At 37.1% G+C, this 15,012-nt stretch overlaps 1 protein-coding gene across 1 annotated transcript in view; it reads right to left on the bottom strand.

Annotated features, from left to right (window-relative positions):
* LOC126331737 (nose resistant to fluoxetine protein 6-like) overlaps window positions 1-15,012 on the bottom strand; it is a 242,767-nt gene that overhangs the window by 151,716 nt on the left and 76,039 nt on the right. Inside the window, exons 3-4 of the mRNA XM_049996518.1 lie at window positions 7,824-8,041; window positions 1,001-1,071 (exon numbers count right to left, since the gene is read on the bottom strand). Of these exons, the coding sequence (XP_049852475.1) occupies window positions 1,001-1,071; window positions 7,824-8,041 (289 nt within the window). The remainder of the gene's footprint in view (window positions 1-1,000; window positions 1,072-7,823; window positions 8,042-15,012) is intronic.

The following is a 15,012-nucleotide window of genomic DNA, read 5'->3' as shown; positions in this document are numbered from 1 at the left end:
TTGCCGCCTGTTCATAATGCACGGCCTGTGGTGGAGTGGTTACATGACAATAACATCCATGTAATGGACTGACTTCCACAGAGCCCTGACCTGAATCCTATATAACACCTTTGGGATGTTTTGGAACAACGACTTCATACCAGGCCTCCCCACCCAACATCAATACCTCTACTCAAGTGCAGCACACCATGAAGAATGGGCTGTCATTCCCCAAGAAACCTTTGAGCATCTGATTGAATGTATGCCTGCGAGAGTGGAAGCTGTCATCAAAGGGAATTCCAATGTTACCGATGGAGCACGTCACAAACTTGTAAGTCATTTTCAGCCAGGTTTCTGGATACTTTTGATCACATAGTGTATATGCCTCCATACAAGCCCTGATCTCTCTAATCTTATCTTCATGGTCCTTATGTGAAATGTACATTTGTGGTAGTAGAATCATTCTGCAGTCAGCCTCAAATGTAGGTTCTCTAAATTTTTTGAATAATGCTCCTCAAAAAGAACATTGAATTCCCTCCAGTGAGCTTAGTTCCCGAAGAAACTCTGTAATACTTCCTTTAATCTGACTTGTTATGGATCCCAAACACTTGAATAGCATTCAACAATGGGTCATGCTAGCATCCTATATACGGTCCCCTTTACAGATGAACCACACTTTTCTAAAATTCTCCCAATAAACCCAAGGTAAACATTTGCCTTCCCTACTACAATCCTTTCATGTTCATTGCATTTTGTACTGCTCTCTAATGTTATGCCTAGATTGTGTCAAGCAGCACACTACTATGCTGTATTTGAACATTATGGGTTTGTTTTTCCTATCATCTGCATCACCTTACTTTTTTCTGCATTTAGAGCTAGCTGTAATTCCTCTTAGAATGTTAGTCCTTGTATAAGCAGTAGTGGTAATTGTTATTTTGTGTGTGTGTGTGTGTGTGTGTGTGTGTGTGTGTGTGTGTGTGTGTGTGTGTGTGTGTGTGTGTGTGTCTAAAACTATACATACCTTGTGCTTTAGCAACCATATCATATACAGTACTCAGGGCAATTAATACAATGAAGAAGATGTAAATGCCTCTGAAACAGTAAAAAGGACACAAATCCAGTTTTATTTAGAATGATGATTTTGTTGCACATAAACTATTATAAAAAGTTCAATAGTGGATTTGTTTATGTAGTATATATAAGAAAGTACTTATTAAAATTATCACTTTAAGAATTCATCATTCGTCCAATCAAACATACGTGTTCCACAAATCTCACCACAAGAAAGAACTTTCAGGGATGTTGAACGAGTTCAAAATATATTACTCTAGAGACAGTGCTAGGTTGACCACTTGTGTAACATACATCGTAAACTAAACAGCATCACCATATGCTCTGAAGTTAAAAAATGCTACTAATTAATGTCTCATAAAATTAGAGGAAAAGCCACTAGTGTTGAAACAACTACCACTTTTCTAAATACTTGTGAAGATGTTATTCATCTGTTAGCTACATTCTTAATAATCATATGAGTGTTTTATAATCATGAATAATACGTCATTGGATGTAGTGAATAATGGTTTCTTTCCACTATTGACCATTCAAGAACCAAAATCAGGGAATAAAATATTGTTACTGTACCAGCTTTTGTTAAATATTCAGAAATAATGTTGCTGAACATTTTTGCTTTTTAATTATTCTCTGTACATAACTAATCCTTTTCAGTGGTAAAGTGGATGACTTTGTCACATAATTTGTAATGTAGCTTTAGTTCTTGATTACAACCATCACTTATATTCTCTTTTTGGAACATAATATTTTATTCCAGGTATTGTCCACACTTTCTCCCTATTTTTGCTTCATATTGCTTCGTAGATGTTGTCCAATTGCCCTGACTATAAATTGTCACTCTTCTACATGTTTCAAAATTAATATCAGGGTTTTAAGGCTTTATTACATTCAGCTTACAATTATAATTAATATGTTAAATGAAAGAGGAGCTCAAACAGTTTTGTTTGTACACCCAAGCACATGCACATTCACTGTTTCCTATCGTCTGTTAGAAAAAGTTACTAGCAAAGATGGTGATTAGTGAACAGAAACTTTTTGTGTTTTACATATTACATGGACTGAATCTGTTGTTATAGTGCAAGGTGTGGTCATTATTAAGTTCCATTGTAATCCTACAACTGATAATAAAATCCAAAGGTGGTATCATCAGTTTGACGACACAGGCTGTCTTTGCAAAGGGGAGCATTTGGGATGCCAGGAGTTACTGAAGAACATGTGAAAGAGTCTTTCTTGCACAGTCCCAAGAAATGAGTTCAGGAGGCTATTTTGTGAATTAACATTCCAAAGATGGTCTATATCTGTGACTGGGTGGTCACCATAGGTGGCTGCCATGTGGAGGACCCCAGTTTGATTCCTGGTACTGCCAAAGATTTTCCTCTGTTGGAAGAACTGGTACATGGTGCTCTCAGCCTCATGAAGCCAATTGAAGAGCTTCTTGACAGAGTAGTAGTGACACCATGGTCTGGAAAGTCTGCCCCTCCATGCTGGATCTGCATGACATCTCAAGGCAAAGGATGACACAGCAGCCACTAAACATAACCTGGGCCTTCACAGATTGGTGATGAGCACCTCCACTGCAGTGATGTCTGTGTGGAGACTTTTGAGGAGACACTTACAACAGCACCCTTATCATTCCAAGTTGTTACATGGTCCAAAGCCTACAGACTGTTTTACATTTCAACTTTGCAAACAAAATGTTTTTGCATGACAATGATGATTTTCTGGACTGCATAATTTTCAGTTATGAACTGACATATCACATAGGTGGAAATGTGAAGAGACATATCGTGCACATCTGGGAGTCAGCAAATCCCCACAAGATTGTTGCAATGAGACTCCACAAAATGAATATTTTTTTTTTGTGCTGTGTTCCAGCAGAAAGTTTATGGGCCTTCCTTTTTGTATGGAGCAACTGCAACTGGTATTTCCTATCTTGATGAGCTAAGTCTACAGCTCTTTCTTCAATTGGAAGAAGCTGAATCACAGAACTTCATTTCACAGTAAGAGAGTACACTTCCCTACTGGTGTAGCTCTGTACATAATTAGTTAAACAACATTGTACCTGACTATTGGATTGCTGCAAGGAGCTGAATGACAAAGCTTGTTTTACATGGTCTCCACATTCATTCAATCTGATGCCATGCAATTTTTACTTTTGAGGGTTTATAAACGATCAAGTGCATGGACCATGTGCATGTGGCTCCACTACCAGCTGATCTACCTGACTTAAGAAATCAGACTGAAGCAGGTGTTGCAATAGTTTCTCCAGACACATTGATCAAGGTTAGGGAAGAAATCAACTATCAACTCAATGTGTGCCATGTGATGAATGGTGCTCACATTGAACATTTGTAAGAAAAACTGTCAGAGTTGCTGTTTCATTTAATATATTATTTGGAATTATAAGTTGAGTGTATCAAATGCTACAAGTCTTAAAACCCTGACATTCATTTAGAAACACTTGGTACATACTGATTTAGTCATTATTTATAATTTTGGAATAAACCATTTCTTTTATAACTAATACCTAACAAAATAGTGTACTCACTGTTCTTCTTTGACCATTTGTAATGGGATTAACATGTTATTAAGTAAATACTGTTAAACCTAAAAACAAGTTTCAACTGCAGGTATACTACAAAATTCTAAAATTACTGAGAGTGGGAAATAATACTGACATGGCATTAAGACTTCTAGATTTGCACAGTTTGTAACGAATTTGCATAAAATGATCATCAAAATCTCCACATGCATCAGACCTAAAGAAATTCTAGTTTAGCTAATTTTATCATTACACTGCTGAACACTCATATACAAATTAAAATAATTTCTATTGGTGTCTTGTAAACAATTAAAAAATAGTATTTTTGTTCCCAAATTGTCTAATGAGGCAAAAAATTGGAAAAATATTGAATGCCATACTCATTTGACTTTTCCATTGCTAGTTTTAAAAGTATTAAAATACTAGGTAGTAACAGTCAAGGACTGATTTTCAAGTGGTCTTTTTACATGTATAACATAACTGCAGACATACTACCTAACTTTTACTCACTGCTTGTAATCTTTATATATGCTACAAATGTAGCAAAAGAGGGTTTGTTTTGTAGCTCAGATACCACCTATGCTGAAGTGTTTTGATTTTATAGTATTTGTCTCAGCTGGGTGAGAACTATCCTACAGCTCTGTCTTTCAGAAATATTTAGGCCTACACTTAAAAGGATTTATCAAAAAACTGTACATGACTCAGACTGAATAGATCATGATTTTGGTTGAAGTGAATACTTTTAGTAACAAGCCACACAAGAAGCCTCTTATAGAGGTGAGCGACATATGACAAGAATGAGTATCAGAGAATACATCAATAATCTTGACATACTCACCAAGTTCTGCATTCACACATCCACCACACCATTTCATGTAGGGTCTGTCCTATGAAAAAACTGAGTGTCTGATGTTATTTTGAATTGTGTATGTAATATTGTTTATGAAACAATTGTCTGCAGCCTCAAATATTATTGTGTATTTGTCTGTACTAATAGATCTTCCAAGAGCCCAAATCACAGGTGACATGACTGTGCACTGATCTAAATTTAAAAATTATAGTATACTATTACTTAGGACCAGTATGCAAGGAGTGTTAAACCACTTCATAACATTTCTTTGCCATTAATGGCTACCTAGTAGAGGAGTCTTTTTAGCTCTTTTTGACCATCCATCTACTAACACTGATTCATTTTTAAACACAGAATTAAGCTGTCCATGGTTTCATTGCATTATCTAGAATCTGCAGAGCACTGAGCTGTTTTTTCCACATTCATATTACAGTGTGTATCTATGTAATTCAGTTTATTATTGATTCTTATTTCTATTGCTGCAGTTTACTTTATTTGAATGTCTAAATTATTTCTGGCCTACTGGAAATCTACTAGCAGTTTTAATATCAGCTGCTGTTTTTGCTGTAACTCTCTGTACATAATACTTGGATGTACGCTGCAGCACCAAGCCATCAGCACTCTGCATTTTGAATATTCTGCCAATGGCATCTGCATGGGATGGCCACCAGAAGCTACCTGTAGTGGGCCAAATGACTTGTGCACACAGCATGGCATCCACCACATTGTCTAGCAGAGCCTTTGTCTTTACAAGTGCAGTGCAGCCAGCACTCCTTCTCATTCTATATTCATGCTTATTGTCAGCAACTGCTTGTATCAGTACCTGAATTGTTTCTATATTTGGATCCATGTCCTAACTTTTATTCATTGTGGTTGGGCTGTTTGTGTCTTACAGTGTGATTTAACTGGCAATGAATGAGGTGTTCAAAAAGATTTTGGGCTTGCAGCCAGCCATCATAAACTTCATTGCATGATATTTTGGCTGGAAAACTGCCAGCCATCTTCAGGTGAGTCAAACAAGGAGTGACGAAGACGTTCTCCACTCCAGCTTATATAGTGCGCTGATAGTACTGCAGCGCACGCGTTGCAGTCGTGAAGACAGAAGGGCCACACCACCCAGTGGCAGCGCCCTCGCTGGTGGAACTGCAATACTCAGCTGCTATCGGTGTTGTCGCTGGCTGTAGCTATCAAAATCTTCAGGCGTCTTTGCCTTGAGCAAATTTCGGATATGACAGTATTCCATGTGTTACTCAATTGGTAACCACTGTCACGGTACATTAAATTTCCTGCAATGCATATTTCAATTGATTCCTTGATAATGGAGTCCCAAAAAATTGCTGCAGTGGCCAAAATTGAAATTTTGTTATACTCCATTGAATGTCCGTTAGAAATATAATGTTCCACAACTGCAGACTTACTGGGTTTCAGTAGGCGAGTGCAACGTTGATGTTCTGTACAATGCTCTTCCACTGAACGCGTTGTCTGTCCTACATAGGCCATAACACATTGACACAGTATTTTGTAAATTCCCACTTTACGCAGTAACAAATCATCCTTCACCGATCCCAGCAAATCCAAAATCTTAGAATCCAGACAAAAAAAAAAAAAAAAAACACTTTCACACAAAAATTATTAAGAATCCTTGCTATCTTAAATTTATTTTATGTTTAACCAGGAATATGACACCCCTGCACCACTGACCATGTGGTGGGCACCTTCACCTTCAGCACATTTCCACTATGCTGAGAAACTGGACATCAAGATGTTATCAGTGCCCTTGTCACTGCTCCTCGCCTATGGTACTTTGCGGAGGAGCAGCAGCCATGCATGTACATGGCTGTGCCGCTTCTGCCCCCTAATTCTAGGCCCGCATCTGCTTCCACTGGAATCATCATCACCTGCAGCATCCACGGCAGAAGCTATGGGTATTTCAACATTCATCCTGAGATCCACATGAGTGGAACACCCTTTCCCAAAGGGAAAAAGAGTGCTATAACCCTGTATAATATACTTGGACAGACACCACTGCACCAGGCCGCTGGCATACTAAACTTCGAATATTCTGCCAACTGCATCTGTGCAACCCAGCCATCAGAGGCCACATTACATGCACATGTTACGGCATCCCGCACACTGTCTACTGGAGACCTCTTCTTTATAAGAGACCTCTTCTTTATAAGTGCAGAGAAGCTGGCACTTGCTCTCATATTGTGTTCACACTTATTGTCAGTAACATCCTGGATCAGTACCTGGATTGTTTCTATGTTTACAGTTATGTTCTCAACTGTTGTTCACTTGTGTGTGGAAGAAGAATAAACTTTTGTTCATTGTAGTCATTGTTTTTGTCTTACAGCACAATACTCTTTTTTATAATAGCATAGTGAAATGGACACCTGGTATACAGCACTGCAGGTTCAAGATACATTTTTTCAGCTATTTAGCATCTCATTATCTTAATTTTTTGCACATTCAGATTTGGGAGAGACAAATCAGTAAGTTGACCCCTTTTTTTTCTTTTTTTTTTGCACATTTTCATTCAGTAATGGCATATGGAATAATGTTCTGGGATAACTAATCTGTAAGAAAGAAAGTCTTGATTGCACAAAAACGTGCTGTAAGAATAATATGTATTGCTCACTCATAATCATCTTATATGTTTAAGGAGCTGGCTATTCTGACCACTGCTTCACAGTAAATTTATTCCCTCATGAAGTTTGTTGTAAATAATCTGTGATGAGTCAAGTACATAATTAAAATACCAGAAGGAAAAGTTACATTAACTACTCCACATTACGACTGTCTTTAGCACAAAAGGGAGTGCACAATTCTGCAACAAAAATTCCTGATCAGTCACAATGTGATGATTCTTAATTTATGTGAGTAGTTAAGTGAATCATTCCACATCATTATGATGTATTGTGCAAAATTACTGATGAAAAAGAAACCTCACATTAAAATTAGCCATTAATCACTCAGTGACCATTCTAGCAGTTGTCCATTCTAACAACGTGATGATTCTTGATTCTTAATTTATGTGAGTAGTCCAGTTCTTGTAATCTATTCAATGTAAAATAGCATATAATAAATTCAATTAAGTATATTTATTCAAGATGGCACAGTAGTTGCACTTTTTGGAAGTTAAATATTTCTGTTAAATAGTTTGTATAATAATAATTTTTTAATGAAGCAATATTTTGATCTGATTTCTATAGAGTATAAACTTAGAATAGGATACTTTATATTCATTTCACAAGCATAAAAAATTAAATTAAGGATTCTAGTTAAATTTTGTGTAATTAGAAATTGTATAATTACTGATTTTATACTAAACTAGTGCTGCTACAGTGAAAATCAACTGAGAAGAAATGGTAGTTGACTTACATTGCAGCCCAGTCAACTGCTCTTAATGAGCTGGAGTTTTTGACATGACATTTAAGTGGGTCCACTTGCGTTTGTGTTTGCACCAACTGTGTATTGCTGATATATGAAGAAGCATTTATTAACTCCTGGACCAGGACAGCAGTGTCTTGGGATGAACAACTTGAGGGCACACATAAGGCCACTGTCAAAGTCTCCAGGTCTAATATTCCAATGCCTGCCTGTAATACAGAACTTCCATTGTCATGTTTAATTTTCAACAACACATAATAGTCACAAAGTAGCTTTTAGAATAAGGATGTCTGAAATTTACAAAATACACACATCAAAAAAAAGTTTTGCATCACCCTGGATCCCCGAACTCCTGAAAAGAGATGTAGACTGCGGATATTATATCAAAGCCACGGTCCATTTGACTGTTCAGAGATATCACTAAAGCCGCCCAGAGATGTAAACAACCATGCATGAGCAGCACCTATTAGATGGAAGGGGTCCGACAGCTGATCAGTTCCAGTCATTCCACCAGGAAGGAGGTACATGACTCGTATTGTCTGCAGTTCAACCATACCTAGATGGTCAATACCATGGTTCAATCCTGTCTACATTGTTACTTTGTGCCAGGAAGGGCTCTCAACAAGGGAAGTGTTCAGGCATCTCAGAGTGAACCAAAGTGATGTTGTTCAGACATGGAGGTGATACAAAGAGGCAGGAACTGTCAATGACATGCCTCGCCTAGGTCACCCAAGGATTACTACTACAGTGGATGACAGCTACCTACAGATTAAGGCTTGGAGGAAACCTGAGAGCAACTCCACCATGTTGAATAATGCTTTTTGTGCAGCCACAGGATGTTGTGTTACGACTCAAACTGTGCACAATAAGCTGCATGACGTGCAACTTCAATCTCAATGTCCATGGTGAGGTCCATCTTTGCAACCACAACACCATGTAGTGTGGTACAGATCGGCCCAACAACATGACGAATGGTCCACTCAGGTCTGGCATCACATTCTCTTCACCGATGAGTGTCACATATGCCTTCTAACAGACAATCGTTTGAAAGCCTTAGACACACTGCCTGGTGAGTGCAGCAAGGTGGAGGTTCCCTGCTGTTTTGGGGTGGCATTATGTGGGGCCAACATATGCCGCTGGTGGTCATGGAACGTGCCGTAACAGCTGTACGATACGTGAATGCCATCCTCAGACCAGTAGTGCAACCATATCGGCAGCATATTGGTGAGGCATTCATCTTCATAGATTACAATTTTCGCCCCCATTGTGCACATCTTGTGAATGACTCCCTTCAGGGTAACGACATTGCTCAACTAGAGTGGCCAGCATGTTCCCCAAGCATGAACCCTATCAAACATGCCCGTATGGTGGTACAACATGCAAAGTGTGGTTTTCATGAGCAATAAAAAGGCAGAAATGATGTTTATGTTGATCTCTATTCAAATTTTCTGTACAGGTTATGGAACTGTTGGAACCAAAGTGACGCAATACTTTTTTTGATGTGTACAGAACATGTTTCACTTACTGAGTAATTACTAGATAACAGCCTCACCACAGTCATCTCTGAGTAAACCTACATGGGGCAGAGTAACTGATGAGGTTAAAATGAAGCTCCACATTAATTAAAATTTAATGTTATGAAGATCAACAATCTCAAATTAATTAACATGAACTTGATAAACTTTTATGGTACTGTTATATACTGTGAATGTCATTTCACATACATTAATTAAGATTTATTCCCACATGCCACAGCAAATGGTACGAGTTATTCACTACTCATACAAATGAAAACAAGACAAATTTTATGAGTAACAATAGAATTGTCAAATGTGTCAAGTTAAAATGGTGTGTTGAACCAAGATTTAAACCTGTATCCCTGCCTTTCATGAATAATGTCCCCCCAATAACACCATCTGAGGATGCATAGACTCTTCCCATTTCCTTCAAAATTCTGCAAAGGATCTCCCCACTGGGTGTGGGAATTGTTCCTCTGAGTGGGAAGATATAGCAAAGAGTCTAATCTATCAACAGACACAAAGTTACTGTTCAAGTAAATAAAAAGAGTCCATGATAAGTTGAAGCTTAGGTGTACTTGAAGACCAAAGACGGTAATGCATTGTATGCAAAAGTCAGGGGTCTGGAATCATACCTAGATTCATTACACTTTCTTAACTTCTCATATATGATCAAAACAGTTATGTGTAGGCTAAGAGGTTTCATTCTCTACAGTAGGAATTATTACAATGTTTGCTTCATATTGAACCCAAAGAGAAGAGATTTCACTGTCAAGCATGTAAAATGACTTAAACGTACTGAAGAGGGATAGTGAGTTTGAATCATAACATGTGGTATATGATTACTCCAGGAGAAGAAGCTTGTTATGCAACTTGAAATTATTTGACAGAAAGGTAACAAAAATGAGATTAAAACATCTGCAGTTCTAAAGACGTGAATAAGATTGTAGGAGCTCAATTGAAGAGCTCATTATAAATTCTTTCATATTAAACAACAGAAAATCCAGGATGAAATAATGACAATGTTATGAAAAAGTCAGATTGCTACTAACCATATAGCAGAGATATTAAAGTGTGCCTGTCTGTGACTCAGCATCTCAGCTATATGGTGAGTAGCAATCTATCCTTTTCATAATATTGTCATTTTTTCATATTAAGTCAAGTGGGCATGCCAATTTTCATAACATGTGTGGGCGCGTGATGTAGGCAGGGTGGTCTCAGCTCTCTGAGACTGCAGATGTGTGTGCAAGTTTCATTTATGTGAGTGTGTGTGTGTGTGTGTGTGTGTGTGTGTGTGTGTGTGTGTGTGTGTGTGTGTGTGTGTGTGTGTGTGTGTGTGTCTACTGCTGACAAAGGCCTTAATGGCTGAAAGCTTTAATTGTGTGAATCTTTTTACTATGCCTATCATGACTCAGCATCTCTGCTATATGGTGAGTAGCAACTTTCCTTCTCTGGTATTGTTACATTCCATCTGGATTTTCCATTGTTTGATTTTTGCGTGATGTATTTTATACACATGTAAAGGAGAGGTGTCTTGATATTAACAAGGTAAACATGTATGAGGAAAATCACACTTTACTTGTAGCTTAATTATACAATGATAAAATAAACTTATATTACATGAGCTAAATCATTTTTTTAGATAAGCAAAAATAAAATAAACTTTCATTGTATCATTCTGTTGCTGCATACAATTGCTACTGCAAAGTAATGATCCACTTGAAGTGTTAAAAATCACAGTTGCATCATATCCCACCTAAACACTTATTTGATTACTAATTATTTTGTAGACAACTTCCTCATTAGAAGGTTGTGCTGCTAGTTCAGAATTTGGGTTATTTTCTTGCACGGATCGTAAATTTTTTCTCACCTGGTCACTGTTTATCTTATAATACTGTGCTAACTTGGACGTATAACAACACACCTTGTTTCTGTGTTAGCTGAAGCAATACTGAAGGAATGGAAGTGGGTTCACAACTGTAAAACAGCAATGGAATAGTACCAATCAATGTAACTTGTGGTTGGCACACTTTATATGTGAGCACTCCTGCTTGAGAGTTAATTAGTTGTATATTTCCTGTCCTGAATCTTTGTATGGGAAGCATATTTTTGTATATCAAAGAATATTAAACTGGCTCTGATTATCTTCTGTTGTAACAGTGTGGATTAGGTTGTAATATATACTGAGAGAAATTTGTGTTGTTTACTGGTTGACGCGTAAGATGAGAGAACAGGGGCTCACATACATACATGCCCGATACGTCAGAAGCAATATTTGCAAGCAAACTGAAGAAGTTTTTTGTTGTAAAAGAATTTCTATTATTGTAATGCACAAAAGGTGGTGGGTAGGAATTACTAACTTACATCTGTAAAATAAAATAAAAAACATAAATGTCCAGCATGTTGCATATTTACAAATTAATAAGCAAGGTGAATGTAAAATGATTCAAGCCACATCATTATGAGTAATCATGCAAATGATCCATGGAACATGAAACCAATTAACTTACAAAGGACACTCAAATACAGTTGGATGTTAGCATATAAGTCATAACTGCAAGACTGTAGCTGTGATCAGGTATCAATGATAAGCAGGGTGATTGTAAGTAAAGTTTCAGATTCAAAACGCTGTAAAACATGAACTGCGAGTCAGAATGACCTCAAGTTTTAACTGTTAGCTTTGCCGGCTATTCTTTTCTCACACTCTGTCCCAAGTGCAGTCTGACAGACCAATATATTTAAAAAGCCATCAAAACTGCAGTCAGCAATTTCAGTGAAACAGTTCACTATTTTAAAGTTTATTTTTACAAAAGAAAATGCATTTAAACAAAAAACTGCACAAAATGAACATAATATTACAGTATAAAGTTAATACTATGAAAATGCAAATACCCTGCAGTGTAAATTTTACTTTTTGCTATATTTGTATTGTGTATTGCACATGAAACAATAAAGACATAAAAACCCTCCCACAAAACATCCAAAAAATGAAAATTACACTATTGCTTTTCAGGTTTGTAGTTTCCTTCTCACAATCAGAGGTTTTCTTTGCATTGGTTGGAAATTGTTGTAGAGAAGTCAAGTTAGATTGGCTCCTTGCAACAAAGACAAATATAAGGTAGCTTTCTCTTCTTTTTTTTGGAGTCACAGGTGGAGCATGTTTTGTGTTTTTCCAATCTTTCTATTGTGTCACCAATGAGATTGCAAGCTTTTCAAAAAATCAAAGTGGCTCACTTGAGTATTGTCTTTGTAGGAATTATGAAAGACAAATGCATTTCTCCCACTTATGTCCAACATGCACAAAAATAATGCCATTTGACATCACTGGAAGAAGCTTCAATGACCAGCAACATTTGACAATTAAATATATTTGTAGGACAACCTATAGCTAAGGATTCAGTCTCTATGCTTTTGTCTTCATTACTTTACTCACCTGTTTCTTGTAGGGCATTCACTGGTGACAAACAAATTCATTTTCACTTTCACACTGTTCCTATTCTGAATTATGTTCACTTTCAATTTTGTTGTCACTGTCTAATCCAACATCACTTCTTAAACTGTCCTCAAATCCATTTTAAAATGGCATCCTCGAAGTCAGTGGACAAAGACTTGGCTACTGAATCCAAAATACAAAGTCTCAGGTGCAGTCTCAGTGACTGCTAGCACGAAAGAAGCAGTGATACCATAGGTCCATGTCACATTCAGGTGACCACTGCCAAAGGAAACTACAGCAGCTTCAGGGAAAACAACTAGGCTAGGCTGTAATCTCCTATGCCATCATATGCATCAGTAATAGAGTAACAATAAATGCTGGTGGTCTGTGAGACCACACCTGGCATGTTAAGGGTTAATGGAATATTGTCCAAAAATTTTCCCAGTAGATGGCACAGCAAGCATCTTAATGTAAATGGGTTTGGCTACAAATGTCAGATGAATTACAGTACAATGGCTAAGGTGTAAGTTACACAGTTATGAGGCTGGCTCAAGACTTGTTCGGTATGCTTTCCACTGTTTTCTGCCACAAATTGAAATTGAGAAACAGAATGTCCCATGCCAGATCAAAGTGTCTCATGGGTCACATTCAGAATGCACTTCACATTGTGTGGCTTCTGTTAAGCTGTGTTTGTAATTGGAAAACTAAATACAATGGCTTTCAGATAATCCCACAGCCAGAAGGAACTCATATTAAGATAAAGTGATTTGGATGGGCAGGTTGAAGGAAAGTGATGGCTGATAGTTCTAGCATTTCCAAAATGTCTCGAAGGAAATTCTTCATTGGCTGTACACTGTGTGGAGGAGTGCCATCTCACATAAAAACCAACCTACCCACAAAACCATGCTGCTGAAGGATTGGAATGCTGTTGGCGCACAAATGGTTCTCGTAGCATTTACCAGTGATGGTACAGGTAACAGGTCACGCAGGACCCATCTCCTCAAAAAAAATATAGCTCTATGATAAACAATGTCATCAACCCACAACACAAGTTGTGCAGAATGAAGTGATACCAGTTGATATCCAAGTGGATTTTCCATTACCCACACTCTGCAATTTTGGTTCTTCTTCTTTCTCTCTTTCCCAGTATTTCTCCCTTATTTGAAAATATTCTATTCAAATTTGATGTCATTCTGAGTTTTACAGCATTTTTAAACTGGAACTTTAATTATAATCACCATATACATGGAGAAAAATATGGACTGAACCTGTGGAGACTCCTGAGAACACTTGTTTGTATGATGACTTCTCCAACTCACAGATAACTTACTGTTATCTGTTTTTAAGACAGCTGTTACCAACAATACTGCACTGTTTCACAAATTCTACTGTTGCGTTTTTATAAGTAATATATGAAAATCAAGATTATCAAAAGATTTCTGAAATCATGCAGTGTTTGAATAGTCAAGATTTTATATGCTGTGAACATTGCGAATACTGCTGGCTGACCTGTAGTTGTATGGTAATTTTGAAGAATCAATTTTAGTAACTAGAATAACAATTTTTTGCATCACTTTTAATCACATCTCAGAAAAGATTCTCATGATGGTTTTCTGACTGTTCACGTGGAAACATTTCTTAAGACAAACACATTTGCCATGAAAGTGGTATTTTCTTGTTGTTGTTTTATTGAAATTTGAGAGCTGACTGGTATATCAAAAAGTCATTTTATTATGTGAAAGATTACTGACTCCTTTAGACTTTATGTTGATTATTCATACAGCATGTATGATCAGTTTCAGAATACATATTCTATCATCTGATGTATCTGGTTAACAAATCCAGTCTATATTGTTTAAATCAAATATGTCCACGTATGGAGAGCCAGTAATCACTCGTATCCTGCCATACTACTTTACCATTTAAAAATCACACAGTTATTGGAATTTTTTAAATGCATATGAAACCCAGACTGACCCTGAAGCATTCCAGTTTTTTGTTGCACACATTTTGCTTAACTCTAATCTACATTTTTCTATATCCTTAATTAAGTTTGGGTGTTGGATTTCACTTCCATCTCATTTATTTATCATGTGGCAAAGTTCTGTATTTAACCATGGAACATGAGCTTTCTTTACTTTCAGTGATTGCTGAGTGGCATGTTTGATTGATTTATTGATTGGCTGATGTATTTATTCATCCATAGAACGATACAAATTATATGGAAATC

Source organism: Schistocerca gregaria, chromosome 2 (assembly GCF_023897955.1).
Source record: "Schistocerca gregaria isolate iqSchGreg1 chromosome 2, iqSchGreg1.2, whole genome shotgun sequence".
Lineage (NCBI taxonomy): Eukaryota > Metazoa > Arthropoda > Insecta > Orthoptera > Acrididae > Schistocerca > Schistocerca gregaria.
This window is presented reverse-complemented; position numbering and strand designations above follow the sequence as displayed.